A 25,555-nucleotide genomic window follows, 5' to 3' on the forward strand; every position below is an offset into this window, starting at 1 on the left:
CTAAGAAGCTTTCCCAGAAATACATCGGACCTTTTCGCATAGCAAGGAAAGTTAACCCGGTTTCTTATCGTTTGTTTCTCCCTCGTTCCCTTAGAATTAATCCCACTTTTCATGTTTCATTACTTAAACCAGTCTTGTCTTCTCCCTTTGCCCCCCCCCCCCCCCGCAGACCCCCTCCACCTCCCAGGATCATTGACGGCCAGCCAGCCTACACAGTACGCCGGATACTGGACTCCCGGAGGGTCCAGAACTCTCTGCAGTATCTGGTGGACTGGGAGGGCTACGGACCGGAGGAGCGCTCCTGGGCTCCTGCCAAGGACATCCTGGACCCAAGTTTGATCCGAGAGTTTCGCTCCCTGAGGCCAGGGTGTTCTGGAAGGAACGTCAGGGGTCGTTCCTAGAGGAGGGGGTCCTGTGAGAATCCTGCCTCCTGTTGTTCTTCTCCGGGCCTCTAGAGGTCACCTGTGTTCCCTTCTGCCTTAGTTCTTCCTCATGCATCCTTGTTAGCTATTATGCAGGTCACCTGTGCCTTGTTTTCCTTAGAGTATTTTAGCTGTGTTTTTTCCCCTTGTTCCTCACTCGGTTTTTGAGTCTTGGCTATGTGATTCCTGCTGTGATCCACTGTGCTCTTTTAAGTTCCAAGCATTCCCAAGTAAGCTATTCTTAGTTGTTTGAGTTAGTTTTTTCTCCCCTCGTGGAGTTATTTTATTTTTCTCCTGTTATTGTTTGCATTATTTCTCCTACTATCATTCCTCTTTCTCTGAAGAACTTTTGTTGGATTTTTGACTTGGCGAAGTGGTAGAACATTCATCTTTCCACACCAGAGACCCGAGTTCGAGCCCAGCTCGTGACAAGTACACACTGTAATCCTGCCTCTCTCCAGCATTGGGCCACAAGTGTTCGGCCGTTCAGCTGAAATTGTTTGAACATCAGCAGTGTGTGAAAGGCACAAGGCTGAAATTTATTCTGTTTTGAATGAGTGGTTCACAGTTTTGACAGCAGTGTGTTAGCATTTGAACAAAGTGCTGTAAATCCACAGTGTTGTGCAGGTTGTGTTTAAAGTCGTGGGATAAGTGTGTAGAGTTTTGAAAACTGTGTTCAAGCACTGAAAAACGATCTAGAGTTTGGTCCACATGAACTGCTGCTGTGCAGACTGTAGTTAGAGTTTAGCACATGTAGCTCCAGTTGTGCTCACTGTCGTTTAGCAATCGAAAAAAACTGTAAATGCAATTGAGCTGCTGCTCCCCGCCTCCATTCAGAAGAGGGTCAATCCTTTACATGAGGGTCAGATAAACCGGCAATAACAAAACACAGGAATGATTTTACTAATGGTTTAGAGTTACATTGATTCATCTCTTGGACTTGCATGTACCGTCGTGTTTATCTTTTACAACGTAACGCATCACTATTGCATAAACGAAAATGGGCAAAAAGCAGGATTAGCTGAGGTGACTCTAACAGACAGCAGAGACACTGAGCCTGTTTTGAGCCGTGTGTTAAGAGTTGTGCTCAGGTGACTGTTGGTAATGCAGACTGTAGTTAGAGTTTTGCACATTTAGCTCCAGTCGTGCTCACTGTCGTTTAGCAATCGAAAAAAACTGTAAAGAGAAACAAAAACATTTTTGTCACAGTTCTCTTGCCTCCCAAGTCTTTCTGGTAGAAATGGGAGCTCTAGTGCAAGTTCTACTGGGAAGACTGTAATCTAACTCATTAATTCATTTATCACGTTATTCATTGACCTCAGATCTAGCCAATCACCACTCAGACATTTGGAGTACTAAAGCCCGGTTAACACCCATTACTACGTTTGCAAAAACTGACGCCGGTGTGCATCCCCATCCTCCCCAACACCACCCGGTCGTTCTCTTGTCTCCTGAGTCTTTCTGGTTGAACTACTTTACCTGTGCGCTTACTGAAAATAATTGCACACCTTATAGACCTTATGTAGCCCCGCCCCTTTTCAGTGCTGCGCTCGTTGTATTTTGACTTCCGGTCTGCATTTCCACCGCGATTTTGCATAGGTATGAATGAACTGCTCATAAATAATTTCCCGGTCGACATTTGTTTAAACATCTGCTTTACAATGCTTATGATAAACATTACAATGCTCATGATAACTTTTGTTAACTCTACAATAAGTAAATCCACTTCACCAGATAATTACTCCTCGACAGGGATGCCATAGAAATACACAGAGCGACCGCGAAACCGGAAGTTCAAAGACAATATTCTAAAGATTACGGCGCCCACGTTTCTCTGGTGCATAAGGTCTATAATGTTCATCAGCCAATCAGAATGAAGCATTCAACAGCCACGTAGTATAACTAGAGCTAAACCTCTGCACATTCTCAATAAGAACTTTATTAAATGTACTCATGTAATCTATAATAAAGTGTAACTAGTTTGTAATAAGTGAATATTGTAAAGGTGGTTTTGAAGTTTAATGGAAGCTCTTCCTGCTCTACATACTTGAGTTTTTCCAGTCTGTAGTTTGGATCCTTGAGTTTATCAGAGAGCAGCTTGACTCCTGAATCTCCTGGGTGGTTGTAGCTCAGATCCAGCTCTCTCAGGTGTGGGGGGTTTGAACTCAGAGCTGAAGACACATGACCACAGCCTTCCTCTGTCACCATACAGCCAGACAATCTAGAAAGACAAACAACAACAGTCCACATGACATTAGCTTGGCATTCAAATCAGTCTCTTTCACACATTGACCTGCATAGTTTGTACTTTCAGCTGTTATTTTCTGTAGATTCTTAAAAGTCACAGAAACATTAATTAGCATAGCATTAATTATGATCGTGGCTTTTCTCAAAAAAATAAATCTGGGTGGGGGGTTCTGCGCTCCTATTGGTTTTTGGTTTGACGGTTGTCAGTGTAAAGTCACACTGCCAGAATTTTGTCTTATATTTACTTGTAATATTAGTGATCAAACATTTCAGATGTTGACCTAGGAGCAGAGGAATCTTTTCAAGGATTCAAAAATGTGTCTCTGACAGTCAAATCGTGACAAATCGTACAGTGTGACCCTGGATTTAGCAGCAGGGAACAGTAAAGGTAAATGGCACCTAAGTAGTGAGTTTAGGCATAGGGATTAGTGTGTCACGGTACCAAAATTTCAGTATTCGGTACCAATACCAGTAAAAATTCACGGTTCTCTGTACCAATTTCGGTACCAAAGCTTAGTTTAAATTTACATATATTTAAGTGTTTATCACGGTTACAAGTATGGAAACTGTACATTTGCATTATATACACTTTAGAAAAAGATTAGATAAAATGACCTAAAATAAACAATAGTATACACTAACACATTTTTAAAGTTGTTTGTAAAGTTTTAATCCGTTAACATTTATTTAATGCACAATGAAGTGAATAATAATAATAATAATTCATCACATTTATATAGCGGCCTTCTGGACACTCAAAGCGCTTCACATAGAGGGGGGAATCTCCTCAACCACCACCAGTGTGCAGCTCCACCTGGATGATGCGACGGCTGCCATAGTGCGCCAGAACGCTCACCACACACCAGCTTACTGGTGGAGAGGAGACAGTGATGAAGCCAATTGGTATATATGGGGATGATTAGGAGGCCATGATGGACAGAGGCCACTGGGCAAATTTGGCCAGGATGCCGGGGTTACACTATCCTGGTTCAACCAGACTCTAGTTTATTTCATTTCCACATAGAGTCTGGAACCGCTCCATTGAAAAACGTTTACTTCCTTGTAGGCGGGTTCACTATTAAAGTTCAAATCTATTGGATCTGCCCAAAGTCACTCACGATCTGCCATAGCCAATCGCTAACGGGGTGTCGTGAGTGACGTATGTCACGCGCCGAAGAGGATTATGTTTACAATAGGATTTCAGTCAACGAGCGCCGCAGGTTTTGTTAATCTAGGAACAATTATTAATTCGAAATGTATATTTGACACGAAGGACAGTGATATATTCATTCAACGGTGGAAGCTGTGTCTAATCATTACAAATACGCCGCTGTGGTCATTTCTGATCTGCCGCAAATGCTGTAGCAGCTACAGTGAATGATCAGTCTGTCTCTATCTGCAGATGTGTAATAAACAACAATTTTTCATATTACGTCTTATTGTTTCTTAATTACCTTAAGTATGGTCTTCAAAGTATGTGTTTGTACATTTTTTTGTGGCATTTATTTTTTTTAGTAAAACAAATCAACCATTGCCATGTTAAACTGAAAATCAAATATCTTCAAAGTATGGTTTTTCACATTTTTATTTATGACAATTATTTTTTTTTTAAATCACAACCAATTTGTATGATTTACAACATGTAAAACTGACACACCAACCTCCTGCACGAGTGCACAAAGGGGCTCAAAATGTTCTATTCATCACAAGAATCAGTAAATATACAGTCGGGAATATGAGCGACTGACATGACTCCTGAGCGGATCTTTAACAATAGTTTAGCAGCCAGGACTCGGGGCTTCCGAACACCGCGAACACCAGGCTAAACCGTCCGTCCAAAATGTCACGGTCATTGTGCACGAACTGCCCAGCACAAACTTCCAAACTTTCTGCCTCCTTCACTTGGTCCTCAGTTGTGCAACAAGAGATTAGACGATAACAATCCGGCTTTAAATTCTGTATATTCGGCAGTTTCTTTTCCAACAACGGACCGAATAGCTTTTCTCAGGTCTTTCTCCGCTGCCATTACTGAATTGAAACTGACGCGCTTATATCAACGTCATCTTTCTCAGCCACTCCCTCTATTCGCTGATTGGTCCTACAAAAAATGGTTTCTGGAAACCTAAGGATATGGAGCGATCCCAGACGTAGTACAGAAGTAAAATGAAATTGAGCGGAAGTGCGTAGGAGGGCGCAGCCAGGCTAGGGTTACACCCCTACTCTTTCGAAAAACATCCTGAGATTTTTAATGACCACAGAGAGTCAGGACCTCGGTTTAACGTCTCATCCGAAGGACGGTGCTCTTTGACAGTATAGTATCCCCATTACTATACTGGGGCGTTAGGACCCACACAGACCACAGGGTGAGCACCCCCTGCTGGCCACACTAACACCTCTTCCAGCAGCAACCTGGCTTTCTCAGAAGGTCTCCCATCCAGGTACTAACCAGGCTCAGCCCTGCTTAGCTTCAGTGGGCAACCAGTCTTGGGCTACAGGGTGATATGGCTGCTGGCATAAGTGAACAAACATGAACAACCAAGTGTTTGTATTAAATAACATTTACAAACATTAATTAATGTTGTAAAAATATATTGTTCACTCAATGTGTTGATGTGAACTAAGTAATGTTGATGAATGGTATCTTATTGTAGCATTACCAAACTATACAGGAGATAAAACATGTTTTATTTGACTTGACTGTACTTTTATTTAATCTAAAACTGCATTCATATTTAATTTTAAAAAGGCTTTTTAAACCTGCTGAGTTATAAAGGCAAGAATACGCCTAGAACTGGCACTGACATTAAATGACATAAATATGGATGCGTCGATACTAATACCAGTAGTACTCTGGTGTCGGGTGGATACTACTGTGCTCATGTACTCGTAAAACTACCCCGAAAGCACTTTAGAGGCCGTTCACATATCGCGCGTGTTTTTTATTATATTTTTGCGCGTGCTTATTCTTTCCAAAGCGCTTGCTCTCACGCGGCGTCTGTCGTTGCTATGCAACGAGTTTTTATTATGAGCGCGCTTGCCTCGCGCCTATATTTGAAATTGCGAATTTGCATGTAATCGGCCTCTTATGGCAACGTGACTTTAGCCTAATCCAAAATATTTCCATATGTGGCTCTTTCCTCCTTTCGTGTCAACAAGTGGATTCAGAGAGAAAGCATATCAGCGTTATGAAGAGGACGCAACTGTGCACCTTTCAGACCTAGAAAAGCTGATACCGTAACATTTTTTTTTTTGTATCGACTTGGTACCAAAGTACCGAGTTTTTTGACAACACTAATAGGGATGAAACCCTGAAGTGACATTTTTAATTTCTCTCACCTTAACTAGCTTATCAACTTCTACACTGCTTCGGTGTTTCTTTTTTAACACTCTGAATGTGGATTATATAAACACTGAGCAGTGTACACTACTGGGGATTTTGATGCGTGGAATCATCCTGGAGAAGATCAATGTTAAAGTATGATTTTCGCACCAGAGGGCAGGTAGCAAGGTCAAGCCCCAGTGATGATGTTAATTGGTGTGGTGATGAATATTGCTATTGAATGCATTATTTTCTGACTGCAAATGTCATGTCCATAATTACAACAAAATTGGAAATTACAACAATGCAAATGCTGTTTTTGTCTCTTCTTCTGCCACTGTATCAGATTTGTTGACAAAATTTTAAAAATATATATTTTTGTATTAGTTGTTTAATGGAAACCCATTTACCTCAGTATCTGTAGCTGACAGTTTGGGCTCTTCAGTCCATCAGAAAGCAGCTTCACTCCTGAATCCTGCAGGTCATTGTTACTCAGGTCCAGCTCTCTCAGGACGTTTGAGGATTGAAGAACTGAAGACAAACTCTCACAAGATTGAATGGTCAGATTACAGCTATGTAACCTGTGTGGAGAACAAAACAAACAGCAATATTAATGTGCTTTTCATGTAGGGTTTATAACAGGGGTTCTCAGCTCAGGCCCTTGAGATCCACTTTCCGAGTTTAGCTCAAACTCTTATCAAATACACCTGAACAAACTAATCACGGTCATCTGGATTACTATAAAGTTGCAGGCAGGAGAGTCTGATCAGGGTTAAACTCTGCAGGAAAGTGGATCTTGAGGGCCAGAGATGAGAACCCTTGGTTTATAATCTGAAACACACATAGCAAAATCCCCAGAGTAAAATGAAGATTGCTCAGTGTTCATATGTGTCCACTGTACAATCTACAACTGACTTACAGACACACAGCCTAAGATGAAATCAACTGAATATAAAATAAGACATGACATCTCTCAAGATCTCACCAGAGGATGATTAAACAACCACTAACCAGGAGGATTTTAACTTTAACCATGACAATGACATATCCAGAGCCGGTCCTCCCTATATGCAAAGAACGCAAGTTGCCCAAACCACCAGTGGCCCCCTTGCTCTCAAAGATGTGTTCATGATTAGGGCTCCAAGATCAATTTAATTAAATTTAAATTTTACTTTGTATGACTATGAAAACACCATTTCCTTTGAAGCAGTGTGCTGTCGCCCTTCCTACGTAACTTTCAAATTAGTCGAATCATGTAACGTGATACACAGTCTCCTTCTGGATGTTCTCGATACTAAAAAAAAGTGTAAAGTTAAAAGTGTATTGACCAGTGAGCGAGATACTGTTCCCCAGGCGGCTTTCTGTGTACGCAATCCAAAGCAAAACACGGAGAAGTATAGGCTAATCTGAGCCTCAGGTGTGTGCTTAAATGGACAAATACACATTTGGAAATATGTCCAAATGTCTTCAATTAAATGCAGTCAGTAATGTTTTAAGTAGGGACGCACAAATACCATTTTTTCCAGAAGGAGTCCAATATCAATACTTTAATTTTTGGTATTTGCTGAGACCGACACCTGTATTTTCACTACATTTGTAACTTTTTGATATATTGAAACCAAAAGATTTTAAAACTATATTAGTTAGCTTAATTTGTTTAGTAAATATATATTTCCTTCAGTTATTTTCATGCTTAAGCCTGTTAAACTGTATTTTGAGAGGTTCAGTTGTAACAGCTTGCAGTTACATTTGTCTTATTAGCTCGCTGTACTGTGTAATACTCCGTTCTACCACTAGGGGGTACTCTAGTAAGGAGGGTTCCTAGTAGCATAAAATGGTAGAAGAAGTAGAGTAAGGAAGGAAGGATGTGTTAAGCACATGGAGAAGCTTCCCTACTAAGCCCCTTTCACACAGAAATTCCAGAAAATACACGGATAATGTGACCCAGCATTTGTCCCAGGATTGTTTGATTTCGGTTCATTCACACTACAAGTGATTTGCCGGGATCTGTGAATGCGTTCACACACAACCCGTAAAAATCCCGGGAAGACGCATGACGTCAGGATGAGACGTATAACGGACGCGTCGAAAACATGTACACGCGCATAGCGTTCCACAAAGCTGGTGAACGATCTCAGCTTCAGTACGGAATCGGATAGTGAGGAGCTCCTGGTCTATGCTTCGTTTGCAGGTATTTGTTCATCCTTTCTTTGTTGATGACGAACACAAACTTTCTTCTAAGAGCAACAGAGTCGCGCGATGGCACGAGCGTCATCACTATGACACCCTTTACGGCATTGGTCCTGGCTTTTGTTCACACAGCGCGCGTTCCGGGACTGATTACGGCAATGTTACTAGGTCCCCAACCCGGGATCAATCCCAGAAGCAATCCCAGGTCGTGTTTGCGTTCACACAGAAGGCGTTCTGGCAATTTCCCGGCAATTTCCTGGGATCAACTCGCTGTGTGAAAGGGGCTCTAGTGTGGTCATGTTTTTCCCTGATTTGAGGAACCTGTGGTTCCTATGCTCAAACGTAAGTGTTCAGTTTGTACTTTGTTTGTATGTGTAATGTTAGGTGATGTGTCAGCAAATGAGATGTAAATGTGTTATGGTGGCACTCAGTTTGTTTGTTTGTTTGATGCAGAGGGTTCATCGTGCAGGCATGAGGCAGCAACTCATCTACAACTAAACCCTTGACCAATATGGAATTGTCTACAATCACACCTTTGGCATCTGCTGTTTGTGCCTTGAACTACAGTTTGTCCTAGTATCAACCGCTGCTTGGACACTTAAATTCAGACCATTGTGAACTCTTCCGCTCTGCGCTTAAGTACAGTTTCTTGTTACTTGTAGGACTCTAAGGACTGAACTCTTGGCTACCAAAAAACATTATTGGGAAGAGCTGAATTAGCCCTATTGTCTTGTAAATGAATGCCTCATGTATTTTGTATGGTTACTGCCTGAATGCTGATTTATGGTATAATACACATGGCTCATTGAAATGTGAAGTCTCTGGTCCCTCACTTTATTATGTAGCAATCTTTCTTAGCAAGCTTTCTTAAAAGTAGATGTTACATAAAATATGGCGCCCGAACCGGGACTGGAAGCAACATTTTGTTGAATCTTGAAGAGAGACATAAATTTTATTTGCAATGAGCCATTCTATACAAGTGTTTTTTGTGACCATAGTTTGAGGTATCTTTACATTTCATTTACTTTGGGTCTTTAGAATTAAGATTACTTAGAGAGGTTGTTAGTTGCAAAATGGCTGTCTCACAAAGAGAGACAGGGGGAAATGATCCTTTAAGTCCAGACTATTCTTCAGCACCTTTCACTACACGTCGTGAGCCTGTCAGAGACCTTATTCATTCTCTTAGTAATTTGTATCTGGAAAATGAACAGGAAGATCTAGAACAAGAATATGATTTTGATGATGCTTTGTTGCCTCCTCCTCCTCCTCCCAACGAAGATGATGACTGTTTGGCCGCAAGAATGCATAAAATTGAATGTAAAATGGAGGGTTGGGAAGGATCCTCTAATATACACTTTAAAGATATACAATACCAGTTAGATGTGCAAAGTAATCGCATGACTGCCATTGAAAGTCAGTTGCAACATATTTTAAATTTGCATCAAGATCATCATACAGAGATACAGCAGTTAGAAGACTCTTTATCTGCTAAACTGGAGGCTGGATGCGGGCGAGTAAAAGTCACATTGGAAGCTAAGGTCCAGGATTTGGAAAAAGCAACTATGGATTGCCTGAAACGGAGAGATAGCCAGTTGAGATCTTTGATTCAGTCTTCTGAGGGAGCCACTTCTACCCCAAATTTTAACCACACTGGAGTAACCCATAGTTCCTTCAGACCGATGCACTGTCAGACCCCTGTCAAATTAGAATTTCCAAAGTTCGGAAGTTTGGATGGAGAGGATCCCATTACGTATCTGGAGCGATGTGATGAGTATCTAGCTATGCAACCTTTGAATGATGTGGAAATATTATCCATGCTTCCTTCTGTATTAACATACACAGCTAAAGACTGGTGGTTGGCAGAAAAGAAGAAAGAAAAAACTTGGGCACAGTTTAAGTCTGCTTTTCTTCAATCCTTTTTATCTGAAGATCACGAGGTTGAAGTGGAGAGAAGAATAAGAGAACGGAAACAAGGAGTTGATGAGAGCATCCGGACATTTGCATACCAGTACCGAGCGCTATGTTTGAGGTTGAAACCAGCGATGACAGAACGTGAAATCCTTCAAGCAACACTTCGGAACTGTAATCCAAAAATAGCTAGTATTTTACGAGGTACTGCAACTGCAGTGGATGAGCTAGTACGGGTAGGAACACTCATAGAGAGAGATATTGCGGCAGAGAGAGCTTTCTGGAGGCAAAGGCATCAAGAAAACTCCCCTAAGACTGCTGAAGCCAATAGGAACTCAAAAGGACGACCATTTAACCCGCATATTGCTGTCTTTTCAGAACATGATGGAAAGCCGATGTCTACATTAACTTTACCCATAACCATAAAAGGCCATCAATATCAAGCAATTCTAGACACCGGAAGCACTTATTCAATAGTACAAGAATCCTGTTGGCAGTCATTTTCACTCGCAAATGGTCATGTACAGACAGCCTTGGGGAAGATAGCTTGGCAGGCTACAGTCCATGGTCATGACTATCCGCTAAGGGCTTATGTAATGAGAGACAGTGATCTGGCGTTCTCAGTTGTACTGGGGCTTGAGTTCCTGATGACTTCCGGTATCCGTCTTGATTTTGGAAATTCCACTTAAACATTACCTGAAGACAGTGACACAATCTACTCCTTCAACACTTCTTCACCCTTGCCAATGATCAGTCTGCACCTTGCACTACCTTTAGTGCCAACGACTTCCACTACACTAGCGGCTGTAAAGGAAGTAGTGAGTCGAGCTGATGCTACTAAAGCGCAGAAGCGGCAGTTAGAAGGTCTAATGCTTGATTGGCCGACAGTATGCACAGATAATTTGGGACAGACTACTTTGATTCACCATCGAATTCATACGACTGCCGAGATTCCTGTGCGTAAGAAAGCTTACCCTGTTTCTGTTACCAAACAAAAGTTCATAGATGAAGAGGTAGAGAATCTGTTGAACAAAGGCATCATAAGGCCATCTGTTTCTCCTTGGGCTGCACCAGTAGTCTTAGTGCCAAAGAAGGATGGTAGCACTCGCTTTTGTGTTGACTACCGGGGGTTAAATGCAAAGACTCCTCTTGATGGATTTCCAATGCCACAGATTCAAGATATCCTAGAATCCTTGTATGGAGCGACCATATTCAGCACATTGGACCTTAAATCTGGTTACTGGCAAGTAGGAATGGATGAAGACAGTATTAAAAAGACTGCTTTTGTCACCAGAAACAATCAATTTGAATTTGTTAGTCTTCCTTTTGGTCTCAAAAACGCCACTGCTACATTTCAAAGGCTAATGAACAACGTTCTGAGAGATTACTTGGGGAAGTTCTGTTTCGTTTATCTTGATGATATTGTGATCTATTCCGGGAGCATTCAAGATCACTTCCAACATCTTAAGCAACTCTTTGCAAAGCTGGAAGCTTCAGGATTAACTCTCAATCTCAAGAAGTGTTCTATGTTGCAAAAGACCATCACTTACCTAGGACATGTTATTTCTGGAGAAGGAGTCCGTACTGAATCCTCAAAAATTGAAGCGGTCCGTGATTTCCCGGTACCCAAGAACGTCAAGGAGGTACAGAGATTTGTAGGCCTTGCAAGTTGGTACCACCGCTTCATTCCTCATTTTTCTGAGCGAGCAGCACCTTTGTACGCGTTAAAAGGGAAGGATGCAGTGTGGGATTGGACAGTTGAATGTCAAAAAGCTTTTGATGATCTTAAAAGTGCCCTTCAACAAGCACCAGTTCTAATGCCACCTGATTTCACAAAAGATTTTAAAGTACAAACGGATGCTAGTGATATAGGATTAGGAGCTGTTCTGACACAGGAGGTTGACGGATTGGAGCATGTCATCTCTTATGCTTCGAGACTGGTTCATGGAGCTGAGAAATCGTATTCTACAGCTGAGAAGGAGTGTTTATCCGTGGTGTGGGCTGTAGAAAAGTGGAGACAGTACCTGGAGGGAAGAAACTTTGAAGTACTCACAGACCATTCTGCCCTGACTTGGGTATTCAATCAACACCAACCATCCTCCCGTTTGACTAGGTGGGCTTTAAGGCTGCAAAGTTTTAACTTCACTGTTAAGTACCGTAAGGGATCCTGTAATGTGGTACCTGATGCCCTATCCAGAGGCATACCTGTGCAAGAGGTGGTAGGCCACATTGCCCTGTGTCAACCCACAAAACCAGACCCTAATTTACCAGTCAGCTGGGATGAGATTGGGAGAGCTCAAAAGCTTGATTCTTCTTTACAGACCTTATGGGAGTCAGCTAAACAAACTAATACTGACCCAAGCCGTGTTGCTTACATTGTGGAAAATGACTACTTGTTTCGTAGGGTACCGGACAAGCAACTAGGGTACACTAATCAGCTAGTCATACCTGCATCATTGAGGGAAGCATTCCTGCAATTTGCTCATGCAAATCCATTGAGTGGTCATCTGGGAAGAATGAAAACTCTACGGAGGCTACTTGACAATATTTATTGGCCTGAAATTCGCAAAGATGTTTGGAGTTTCTGTAAGGTATGTAAGACGTGTCAAGCCTACAAACCAAGAATCACTAAGCTATCTGGATTGTTGCAGTCAACCCCAGTAGTGGAACCGGGATATATGCTCGGCGTGGATTTGATGGGTCCTTTCCCGAGAAGCCCTCGATCCAACGAATTCCTATTAGTCTTTGTGGATTATTGCAGCAAGTGGGTAGAATTCTTTGCTCTACGGTCTTCGAAAACTCACCTCATAACCAACATACTGATAAAAGAGATGTTCACAAGATGGGGAACGCCGGTATACTTGGTTTCAGACCGAGGACCTCAATTCACTGGCCAGCTACTAAGTGATACCTGTAAACGATGGGGTGTGGTTCAGAAACTCACAACAGCTTATCATCCTCAGACCAACTTAACTGAGAGGGTCAACAGAACCTTGAAAACGATGATAGCATCTTTTGTCCATGATAACCATCGTGACTGGGATAAGTGGTTACCAGAGTTCCGATATGCTATAAATTCAGCGTGGCAAGAGAGTACAGCTCTTACTCCAGCGGAAATTGCACTTGGACGTAAGTTAAAAGGACCTCTTGAACGGTTAGTCCGCAAGGCGCCTAATCCCGATCATGTAGCCTATACCACAATTGAGAGACAGAAGATTCTTCTGGACCAAGTGAGGGAGAAAACTAGTCAAGCACAGGAGAGGCAAGCCAAGTACTACAATAAACGGAGAAGGGCTGAAACCTTTGAGGAAGGAGATCTGGTTTGGGTACTGACTCATCATCTTTCTCGAGCTGTTGATTACTTTACTGCTAAGTTAGCTCCAAAATGGCAGGGACCTGCAAAGATTTTGAAGAGAATGAATAATGTCAATTACAAGGTAGTAATGCTTGACAATCCGAACCAATGTGATACTTACCATATTGAAAAGTTAAAAAAATTCTATGGGAGTATTTGAGACTTTTCTTTAGGGAGAGGGGTGTGTAACAGCTTGCAGTTACATTTGTCTTATTAGCTCTCTGTACTGTGTAATACTCCGTTCTACCACTAGGGGGTACTCTAGTAAGGAGGGTTCCTAGTAGCATAAAATGGTAGAAGAAGTAGAGTAAGGAAGGAAGGATGTGTTAAGCACATGGAGAAGCTTCCCTACTAGTGTGGTCATGTTTTTCCCTGATTTGAGGAACCTGTGGTTCCTATGCTCAAACGTAAGTGTTCAGTTTGTACTTTGTTTGTATGTGTAATGTTAGGTGATGTGTCAGCAAATGAGATGTAAATGTGTTATGGTGGCACTCAGTTTGTTTGTTTGTTTGATGCAGAGGGTTCATCGTGCAGGCATGAGGCAGCAACTCATCTACAACTAAACCCTTGACCAATATGGAATTAATTGTCTACAATCACACCTTTGGCATCTGCTGTTTGTGTCTTGAACTACAGTTCGTCCTAGTATCAACCGCTGCTTGGACACTTGGATTCAGACCATTGTGAACTCTTCCGCTCTGCGCTTAAGTACAGTTTCTTGTTACTTGTAGGACTCTAAGGACTGAACTCTTGGCTACCAAAAACATTATTGGGAAGAGCTGAATTAGCCCTATTGTCTTGTAAATGAATGCCTCATGTATTTTGTATGGTTACTGCCTGAATGCTGATTTATGGTATAATACACATGGCTCATTGAAATGTGAAGTCTCTGGTCCCTCTCTTTATTATGTAGCAATCTTTCTTAGCAAGCTTTCTTAAAAGTAGATGTTACAAGTTGCTCTACCATATTTGATCCATCATGTAATTGCACAGCACATATTTAGAGCAGCTCCAGCAGGGCTCAGTGCTGAGGATTGGGTCAGTGGTTCAAATGTTTAGATACCAGTGACAATTTAACTGAGAGGGGTCAAAGCACTAGCATATAGTTTTCCTATTGTTAGTTTAAAGCAGTGTTTCTCAAACTTTTTCAGCCCAAGGACTACTTTATCTCGCAATTTTTTTCTGAGGGCCACCTAACCAAATCCCACTCTAACATGCACCCCAAAAAACAACAAAATTGCAAGGATAAGGTTTTTAATTTTAAGAATTATTAAAACACAAATGCAATAATATGATCAGGAATTATTATTTGAATTTTATTTAATTTGAAAAAGTAAATGTGAAATGAGCTGCAGCTTAATATGAACAACAAACTGCACATGTGGGGGGGAAATGCAATTAAACATACTGTCACAGCCTAGGTCCCACTTAATGTTATTCCAAAGAGCCATTAGTTTAAAACTGAGGTGGTGGGCATATGAAGTCTATGGTTGTAACTATGGTAACAATAAAATGCTGAAAAAAATGTTCCCCTTAATGTTCAAATATCACTGAAATTACTGGGATTTTACACATGAAACAAAAACTAGTACATTACTAAACTAACAGATCTGTAGATTTTATATTTTTAGATTTCCATCTAAAACTGAACGTGAATATTAATGAGATGAGTAGTGCTGCTTCTCACACATCAGTTTCTGAATGTCTGGCTCCAAAGAGGAGAGATTTAGTTTGAGTTTCTAGGCTCCACGCCCATGCAGCCTGAAAAGTTCTGAAAGCCATCAGAAGAGTCTGTCGATCGCTAGACACACCTCTACAATAACCGTCATTAAATGTCAAATATTATATTATATGCGTACGCTCTATAGCATGCGTTGTAATTATCATGCAATTTATACGCGACAATTAGTTTTTACGTATGCTACATGTGATAAGCAGTTTTTCTCATGCATTTGATACGCACTTTATTGCCTGTAATACACACGCACCACTAAATCCTACCCAACGTATAATACACACGCACCCGACACCACTACTAAACCTACCCATGCGTATCATATGCACGTAAAAACTCTTTTTTTTGCATATAAATTGCACAATAAACACAGTGCATGCTATAGAGATGCATTTAGTGAGTTGGGTGGTTGTCGCATTTACAAAACTAGGTGAACAACACGGGCTAGTTGTCTTTTCAGTATTCTTATTCTTTCAATGGCTATTTTCGCTGTCAACTTTTCTCTTTAGACTCTTTGATAGTGACATTTTCTCTCACCAGTTTAAATGTTAACATCACATACACACAACATAATAGCGTACCTCCAGCACGCAAACATAAAAAAATGCAGTTTAGTATGCGAGGATGCCAATGAATACTTCTAAGTTTAAAAGTAGTCTACATCAAATAATTATTATAATCAGTTAGACTCCATTGTGTAACAAACACATTAAAATGATCCACATTTATTATTCACAATATAGAAAGAGGAAATAAAACAGTTTGTTAAGAGCATGACTCAAAAATGCCATTAATGGCCTTATTCAAGTCCTCTTTTATTTTTTGAGTTATTTCTATCCATTCCGCATCTCCCACATGTGTGTTTTTGGCAAGGCAGGATGTGTTGCAAGATACCGCAATATATCGGGAGACATGTGGGTCAGACACGATTCTGACCAATTCATTAAGTTTTGTTTTGTAGAAAGCCTTTCTAAAAATGTAATTTCGTTTTGTATCATTTGTATCTAATTTTTAATCAATGTTTTATCAACCAATTGCCTGGATTTAATAAATAAGAAGCAAATATAACAGACCATATAATTAGGACATGGAGGAGCCAGTGAGATTGCATTGCTCGTGAACTGGAGCTCTTCATAAATGAGCCGAAACTCAGCGTTTAAGCTGCCTCACAGACACAAGAAATATAAAGAAAGCTTAAAAATGCCTAATTATAAACAAAACAATTCAAACCGAAAAGAAACCAAGTGATCTGCTTATGTAATCCATATAAAAAGTGCATTTCTCTCTACAGGCGCGTTAACTACTGCGGCCACTATTGCAGCCAACAGACACTAATCAACAATTAAAATGTCTCCTTGCTATATATGAAACGATCATAATCATTACTTTTGCCGGTTCCTTGTTGCAGCTTTTGTGTTATAGGCAGCGTCACCCTCTGGCAGGGGTGTAAAGTAACGAATTACAAATACTCACCCCAGATAGCAAACTGACATTGAATCAACGTGGAAACGACGTCTCTCGTGACATTGAAACAACGTTGATTTTGCTCATCGAATTAACGTTGAACCAACATCAGACGCGGCATTCTTCAAAGCTAAATGAAAATCGAAAATTGGTTTGCTTTCATAACGTTGAAACAACGCGTTGATTTCAAGTTGATTTTCCGTTAGTTTTGAAAGAATGACGCGTCTGACGTTGGTTCAACGTTAATTCGATGAGCAAAACAATGTCAAATCAACGTTGTTTCAATGTCATATTTCCACGTTGATTCAATGTCAGTTTGCTATCTGGGACGTTACTGTAATTAAGTAGTTTTTTTCAGAAATTGTACTTTTTTGAGTAAGTTTAAAATTGTGTAATTTTACTTTTACTTGAGTACATTTTAAGTGATGTTTCGGTACTTTTTCTCCACTATTTTCCTTCTGTTTGTGGCCGTTACTCGTTACATGCTTGTTTTAATTTTATTTTTTTCCATCAACGTGATTGGATCGAGTAATCGGTCTCGTGACTGTCATCAATTCAAATTAAGCATAGAAAACTTTAACCGCCTATTCCTGCTTTTACTCGTGACTGCTGTGGAAGTCCATTCATCACGCATCAATTCAATCCAGATATCAGCGTCTTACTCTAATATGCTAAGGTACATTTCACATTTCTGGTTAATATGATATTTATATAGGCTGGCCTGTCTACATGGCCTAACATTTGGTCTGAGGTTGGGGGAATTGCGAGACGAGTTCATAATGCGGTGAATTCCCGCTCCCATTTACTTCACAATCACAGGAGAGACGCGCGTCACGATCTGTGCACTGCCGCGTCTCGCGCTCACCATGCCACCAGATTCAGAATCAGTGCACCATGTCGTTAACTTGAACTGCATTACTTAATAAGAAATTAGCACAGCTCGTTAATAAACAGCGTTTTTTCATTGATCCATTACACTTTCAATACACATTCATGTCTGCACCAGTGGAATTACCCTTTAACTGCTTCTATTGTTCTCATTTGTAAGTCGCTTTGGATAAAAGCGTCTGCTAAATGAATAAATGTAAATGCATATTCATCACTGTATAAATTAAATATAGATGAAACTTTTATAAAGTTACTAAAGTGATTCAGTCAATAGCAGGGAGTGATGACTGTGTTTGTAGTTTGATTAACAGTCAGAAACATTAGGCTTTTATTAGGCCGCTGCTGACCGAATGCACATCCAATAGAGCCTGTTTTACTGTACATGCGTTTATTTTGATGACGCATATTAAAGATGTAACCAACTATGTTTACCAGGATACTTCCCAAGATGCATGTTTTAAATAATTTTGCATGAATTTGTCCATTAAAGCGCAAGACATGAAAGATAATTCAATTCAATTCACACACTGTGAGTGGCACTTTCAGGGCACGCGCTTCGGACGTTTGCGTTCATGAAATTTCTTGACCTGTAAATGTCCTGTGATCATGTAAGAAACCACTTGATTTAGTTTTAATCCAAATGACACGTGTGCTGAGAGAACGATCAGCAACCAAGAGCATACAGCAGAAGTGCACACTCTCTCTCTCTCTCTCTCTCTCTCTCTCTCTCTCTTCAGTTAAAGTTAGTAAATACTTGCTTCGTTTTGTATTTGTATACAGGTTCTACGTTTGTGCCATTGTATTTGTATTGTGCCATTTATATATCCGACCGAACAACAAACTTTCCACTGATGTCTGTGAAAGGGTTGCGCTCGACCAGGTCACACATCTGTGCCGCCGTGCGCTTGATCCACTGCGCGTTTTTCTCTTATCAGTTTGTGCACCACAGCTATATAAATATATATAATTATTTCACTAATAGACCAATACTACTTTTGCGTTATTGAAGGGTAACGCCCCTTTTTGGGGGAAGACAAACGGATTCCCCTGAGAACAGAAATCGCTCTAGATCTGCAAAGTTTCTTTATAGCAAAAATGGCAGGAACATACACTTTGCCGGCCGAGGACTGTGAGCAGTATTTAAAGAAGCTACTGGATACGGGGTTACAGAGGTGTCCCTTTGAAATGGTCGAAAACTGGATTAATGACCCCACGCAGTGGCCAGATATGGACTATTCAGACATCTCCCACTATCTCGTGGAATCACCAAGTAGCCTATTTTTTGTCATTACACACTCACAGTATGACAAACTAGACTATGTCAATAGCTTAAATCAAGTTAAATATGATCCAACTGACATGGCGTCATAGTTTTGTTGTCGACTAGCTATACTAGTTAGAAAGACGAAGCTGCTAGCAGCTAACGTTATGTGATTAGCTCTCACTAGGCACGCTACCTTGGCTGTTAACTGAATTTACTAAAAAAACTAAAGTGGACTTGGCTGGTTTCTGCTTGTGTCTAGAAAGTGCTAGGACTTTGAAAATTGTAAAAAAGGTTTAGAGTGTACGGCACTGATGAGCTAATCATGTAGCAGCTAGCAGAGTCGTCTTTCTAACTAGTATAGCTAGTCAACAACAAAACTATGTCAATAGCTTGAATCAAGTTAAATATGGTCCAAGTGATATGGCCTCATCGTCTAGTTTGTCATACTGTGAGTGTGTTAATGACAAAAAAATAGGCTACTTACTTGGTGATTCCACAAGATAGTGGGAGATGTCTGAAGATATCCAACCCCCGTATCCAGTAGTTTCTTTAAATACCGCTCACAGTCCTCGGCCAGCAAAGAGAGTCTGTATGTCTGTGCCATTTTTGTTATCAAGAAACTTTGCAGATCTAGAGCGAGTTCTGTTCTCAGGGGAATCCGTTTGTCTTCCCCCAAAAAGGGGCGTTACCCTTCGATGACACAAAAGTAGCGTTGGTCTATTAGATATATTACTTCATAGACAGCACCTAGAAAAGTGTTATATAAATGTAACAAATTAATTCTCCTTCATCCTCATTATATCCTCTGTTGTAACTGAAGTCAAACTGAAGATAAACTCTCACAAGACTGAGCAGTGAAATTACACATGGCACATCTAAACAAGAAAAGCACAATGTAATTGCATACAGAATACATCTTAGCAGTGTGATTTTTACATAATTAATGCAAGATAAAATCAAATGCAAGTATTTGAGTTCAGACCTCAGTATCTCCAGCTGACAGTTTGGTTTGCTCTTCAGTCCATCAGAAAGCAGCTTCACTCCTGAATCCTGCAGGTCATTGTTACTCAGGTCCAGCTCTCTCAGGACGTTTGAGGATTGAAGAACTGAAGACAAACTCTCACAAGATTGAACAGTGAGATTACAGCTAGGTAACCTGTGTGGAGAACAAAACAAACAGTAATATTAATGTGTTTTTCATGTAGGGTTTATAACAGGGGTTCTCATCTCGGGCCCTTGAGATCCACTTTCTGGCCGAGTTTAGCTCAAACCCTTATCAAATACACCTGAACAAACTAAGGGACTAGGGATGGGAATTGATAAGATTTTATCGATATCAATGCCACTAACGATTCTGCTTATCGATCCGATTCTTTAACGATTCTCTTATCGATTCCTGATAGCACGGTGTGGGAAAAGGTAGTCATATGATTTTTCAGGGGGGAAAACAAGTGGTTTTATTTGTTTTAAACATTACACTTAACTAAGCAAACTGTACTTTTTATGTTATTTATGTAATAAACGGAACCTTATTAAAAAGTTTTACGATTAGTTATTCAACGATCATAAGTCTCGTGAGTTCAGTGTTGGAAGATCTAACCCTTCATTAAAACGAATCGGTTCAAATGAGTCAGAATTGAACGTGTTCGGGAATTGAACGTGTCATCATCGGACGTGTGCGCGTTGTGTGATTATCCTGGCGGTTGGGACATCCCACAAGATGTGTGTCATCAAAGAAAACATTTCATCCCTGGATCGTTTTTTCAGTTTATTTGAAGTGTGGTTTATGTCAGCTGAATGTGCGGAACGCTTTTCAGAGAAGATAAGGCAATGGAGGCCTATTTTAGCACAATTCACAGCCAGCGGTAATTCTGAAAAAACAAATCACAGAATTCTCCACATGAAACTTTAGTCTCCTGACCTTACCATTGTGTCGATTATTTTGATTAATATGTGCGAGGGAGAGAGAGAGAGCAAGACAGCGCTTAGTTTTGAGACGGTGAAGCCTGAGAGAGAGTGCGCGCGCACGTTCGGGGTACTCTCTCTCTCTCTCTCTCTCTCTCTCTGCTCGTTCAGTTTAACATACGCGCTGTCACAAGTGCAGCGGTTCATCACAGAGAGAGACAGTTTTACTCACCGATCAAATAAGGCTTTGGCGGTACAAAAATTCGCTTGGGACAGTTGTGAAAAAATACAACAGGGACAGTTGTGAGTTCACAGTCTATTCCCTACATGCTATGGTTGAGTCAGGAGCAGGAGCATCGATAAGAGGAATCGTTAACGTCGAGGGCATACAATATCGATGGATCGTAAAACTTAGAACCGGTTCTCGAGTGGAACCGGTTCTCAATTCCCATCCCTATAAGGGACCGTTCGATATTTATAGAAAGGACCACCGAAGGAAAATAGGGTGGCTTGTTTGGTGCATATTTTTCCATGTAACTCTCTCTGTCTCGCCCCCTATCGCTATCAGATGGGTCTGACCCAACAAAAATCAGACGCAAAAGATAAAATCCAGTTTGGCGCTGTTTGACAGTGCACGCACGCTTCAGTACGTGTTTAGAAAAAGTGCATCATGTCAGAACAGAATGCCAATAAAATGTTTACCCGGCAAAGCTTTAAAGCATGAGCAAATAATGAACTTTTCTGATTGCAATACGTGCAATGTCCTGTGTGTAATTCTAACGCTGTATTAACATGTGATGTGAATGTACGTCGAGTTTTACAGTTTTGGGACTTAAAGGCACACTGTGCAGGAATTCAGTTTTGATGAGAGAGAAAAACACGTATAACCTGTAACCTCTGACACAAAAGATCTACCACTAGACCATTAAAGAACTCAAACAAAACTTGCGGATCGATGCATTAATTTACGGGTTGAGCAGACAGGCTCATTCTCTTTTCCTTTTCCTAGTCTCTACCGACCGCGTTTTCTTTGCTTTTTCCATCGTCGAGTATCACGTCTGAAATGCGCGCGAGTGTCTTCATGCTTCATACAGTATGTTGTTGATGTGTGTGACGTTGTTGCCGTAAAGCATGTTGTGATTCTCGTGAGATTTGTCGGAGGCGTTCCTCTAAAACTTGCATTGCTGTTTTTTCCAGCAGTGTCCCCCACAAGCTTTAGTACCAGGATGATTCCCCTACTATGAGTTTGTTTATCATCTATCTATCCATGATCAAAAATCATGATATCGCATTAGCACAAGTATAAAACATCTGTTATCATGTCTGAGAACAAACACAAGTAACAGAGTTTATAAAACTGTATCTCACGCGTGCTGCAGTGGTACATTTATTCAGCGCACAGACCTACCATCTTTCGGTAGATATATGTCGCACTGTACAGCCCTGTACAGGACACTTTTTAATGAACGCCTGATGTAGGTCTACTAGGCATAGAGATATCTGAACATCTTTGCCATGCGCAGTCCAGTACAGAAGTAATCAGTACATGATCGGGGAGGGTCATGTCTTTTTCACAATCATTTTGGAGGGTCATAGAAAAATGTTTTGGTGGCGAAGGGAGGGTCGAGTCTATCTCGCGCGAAACAAACTGACGCGCACAGTGTGAAACCGGTGTAAAGCCTCTTCAATCTCGCCACTTATTTGGTCCATATTCCCCATTAATTCAATTAACTCGTTTTGTACAAGTGTTTTTCTCCAACGGCGTTGTCAAACTTGCCGATAAGACACCTCGGTAAAGTTGCCTCGGGTGACAGAAGTCTCTGCTTCTCTGTGACCTTTTTCTGCAATTTTCACAATGATTCAACAACTTCTCGCAGGTATTCCCTATTTTCCCGAACTGCTTTTACATGCCCTTCACTCAAAGCATTCTGGGTGTTCAGCCATCCTCCTTCCTAATGTTATATTCAGTCCATGCATCTACACAGTGTGTGTGCCGCATTGGCATTGAGTGTTTGGAGAGATGATGTGGCTTTTTGTCGATTCTGAAACCCGTGCTGCGTAAACTCGCAGGTCAGCCTAACTAAGGCCGGAGACACACTGACTGCGTGGCGTGAGCGTGGTGTTTCTGTAGCGTGTCAGCTGTGTGGCGGCTGCATCGCGTTTTCTGTCTTTGCACACCAGAAGTGTGTCTGACCAGAAGCGCTGCTGCTGCTAGGTGACATAGAGGGACAGTCTACATTTGGATTTGCGGTGTGTTGCTCTTGCTTTTACGACAACAATTTCAACTGTTATCACACATCTTCCAAAATCTGAAAAATATGGAAGTTGGTTCAGGCTGTCTGTTTATTTCAATGACATTTTTTAATTTTTGTGTAGCTTTAAAGAGCCTATATTTAGCCTGATGGTGGACCGTTACCCGAAGACATACATGTTGTTGTTCTAGTCTAACGTACCTTTATATTCTTGTGACCCCCAGAACTACATTTTTTTTTCAAAAGTTTTTTTCTTCTTCATGTAATCACATTGTTATGAGCATAAGAAACAAATGAAAAAAAAAAAGAAAAGATATGTTTATGTTATGCTATGTTCTCTGTAGTGGACACCAGGACTCAATTGTTTAAAAAATAAAAATGACATGAAATTATATATAGGCAAAAATAATGGCAATATTTGAAAACTGATAATTATTATTATTATTATTGTTTGTTTAAATTACATTGATATCTGAATGTTTGTCAAAACCTAGACTTTCAAACATCAAAATGTAATTTATTCATATGTATTCATGTACAAAATGACACATTGTTTCCTATTGTTTTTTTTGCCAGGAAACGCTTCCAACACGCTTGCGTGTCACGTGAAAAATAGGCATCGGTTCCTTTTCTAGCATGCACGCGTTTCCCACGCCTGAGACGCGCGTGTCACGCAGGCAGTGTGCAAGCTCTAAGGCTTGTTCAACTTCATGCAGCTCTGCGCAGACCGATCGGCGGCTGACTTGAAACAGTGCATGCCGGTTAGAAATTTTGTCCGACTTGATGCAGCGCTGACTCCACGTGACTGTGATGTATGCCATCAAAGTACCGCGAGAGTGATACGAGAGTAGCCGGAGGACTCAGCCAGCGCAGCTTCTCAAGAGCGGCTGCACGAGCTCTGATGATGTCACAGCTGTTCCACGATTCGCCGGATTCACCGCATGACAACGATCACGTGCGTTTCCTGTTTATTCTCACACCTTTAGTTCCACTAAAGCTCACAAATCAGTTTTTTATAACAGTAAACAGTCTTTTCATGTAGTCGCAATGTTATATTGTGTCATGTTTATCATGTTTATCAAAATAAAACTGATTAAAAAACGTTGATTCCACGTCATTGATTATAGGCTTATTTTGAACTTTATTCTAGTTCAAACAGATGCTGTATGAAGCAGTAAAGTATTGAATGAAAATGTGTCTGAAATATCTGTTTATTTGGCAAATGTTGCATTTATTTCACTTCAGCTGTGGTATAAGCATGCAAACACCACGTGAGCCGTCACTACGGGAACCAGAAATTGTCAGACGAAGCTGCAAAAATCTCCGTTTGCAGCTCCTCCCCGCCTGCACGCGGCTGTTCTCGCCGATCGGTTGCATCCAGCCGCAGGCGATGTCGAACACACCTCTAATCTGTTAGTCTGGATGCCAGCCCGAACTCCGCCCACAACATTTTTTGGCCGGGAAGTTCGGTCTGGACTCGATTGTCATTGAGGAGTAATTATGATCAGTAAAAAAATGATCGGGCCAATCAAATTGCCAGGGCGGGCTTTATACGATGATGGACAGATGCGACAGTGCTTGTCAAAGATGACTGCAGCTGGAGAATTGAGATGTGTAGATTCCGCTGTTGCATCTTTTGTAAAATAAATCAACAGCGCATTCATTTTAATAGACAAACAGAGAACTGCAATCAAGGCATTTGTCGATCGGAAAGATATTTTTGCCGTCCTTCCTACATGATTAAAAAGTATTAAAAAGTCTTAAATCAATTTTCTTAAAAATAAGGCCTTAAAAAGTATTAAATTGTCTTAAATTCAGATTGGATAGGTCTTAAATATGTTTGTCATGTCACCGCAAAGATGCAGGCAAAGGCAATCGTTCTGCCAGCCAGGTCGAATATTTTCTACAAGGTAACGTAACCTGTGTGTGAGACACGCGGGTGCGATCAAACAGTGGAGACATGAAAAACATCCGTCATTTTGTTCATACAGGACAACATTCAGTCTGCAAAGTGTTTACTTATATGTGTGTAGGCCTATACTCGCATTAAAACACAGTTTTAAAAGCAAAACATATTTATCCAACCCCTGTCTGTGTGTTGTAACGTCTGTCAGAGTTTGAAGTCTGCCCAGATGAAGAATAGGAAAGACAGTACAAACGAACTGGTAGTTCCTCGAGTCCTTTTATAGTTGCTTTCTTTCAGTTAAGCACACTCTTTACATACATGTCGAAAGAGCGGATGTTAACAAGTTAAAGAAAACACTCTGTAAAACGCTACAAAGTGGAAGTAAACGCATTATAATAAAACAAACCCGCGATAGATCGGTCATCTTCCTCTTTGCGCGAGCATTCGCAATCTCACTGCGCGTGCACGCTCACATAACATCACGCATACAATAACGAACGCCATAGAAGAAGTCATCTTAAAGGCATATCAACATGTCATGAACACTACTGAACACTAGGTGGCCGTTACTGTAACGGTCACCAGGTGGAGTGCCCTTGAGAGTCACCAGAGGGCACTCCACACCAGATGTTCATGTTTCCCTCACAACTACATTTCCCAGAACTCACTGCCCGGACTCATCACTGATCACATTCACCTG

The 25,555-nt window shown here is 40.9% G+C and overlaps 1 protein-coding gene and 3 long non-coding RNA genes across 4 annotated transcripts in view; 2 read left to right on the plus strand and 2 right to left on the minus strand.

The window, feature by feature from the left end:
- The window catches only part of LOC148969327 (uncharacterized), a 56,892-nt gene that overhangs the window by 10,503 nt on the left and 20,834 nt on the right, over positions 1-25,555 (minus strand). The gene's annotated exons all lie outside the window — the stretch shown is intronic.
- The window catches only part of LOC148969328 (NACHT, LRR and PYD domains-containing protein 3-like), a 29,586-nt gene continuing 5,819 nt past the window's right edge, over positions 1,789-25,555 (minus strand). The window contains exons 2-5 of the mRNA XM_089127304.1: positions 19,775-19,948; positions 6,399-6,569; positions 2,470-2,643; positions 1,789-1,912 (exon numbers count right to left, since the gene is read on the minus strand). Of these exons, the coding sequence (XP_088983430.1) occupies positions 1,789-1,912; positions 2,470-2,643; positions 6,399-6,569; positions 19,775-19,948 (643 nt within the window). The remainder of the gene's footprint in view (positions 1,913-2,469; positions 2,644-6,398; positions 6,570-19,774; positions 19,949-25,555) is intronic.
- Positions 8,467-8,995, plus strand: LOC148969329 (uncharacterized). Its single transcript, XR_016149960.1, has 2 exons — positions 8,467-8,520; positions 8,632-8,995. It is a non-coding gene; the product is annotated as an uncharacterized LOC148969329 (long non-coding RNA).
- On the plus strand, positions 13,468-14,326 carry LOC148969330 (uncharacterized). Its single transcript, XR_016149941.1, has 2 exons — positions 13,468-13,848; positions 13,960-14,326. It is a non-coding gene; the product is annotated as an uncharacterized LOC148969330 (long non-coding RNA).

This window comes from Pimephales promelas, chromosome 24 (genome assembly GCF_988280905.1).
Source record: "Pimephales promelas chromosome 24, fPimPro1.hap1.1, whole genome shotgun sequence".
NCBI lineage: Eukaryota > Metazoa > Chordata > Actinopteri > Cypriniformes > Leuciscidae > Pimephales > Pimephales promelas.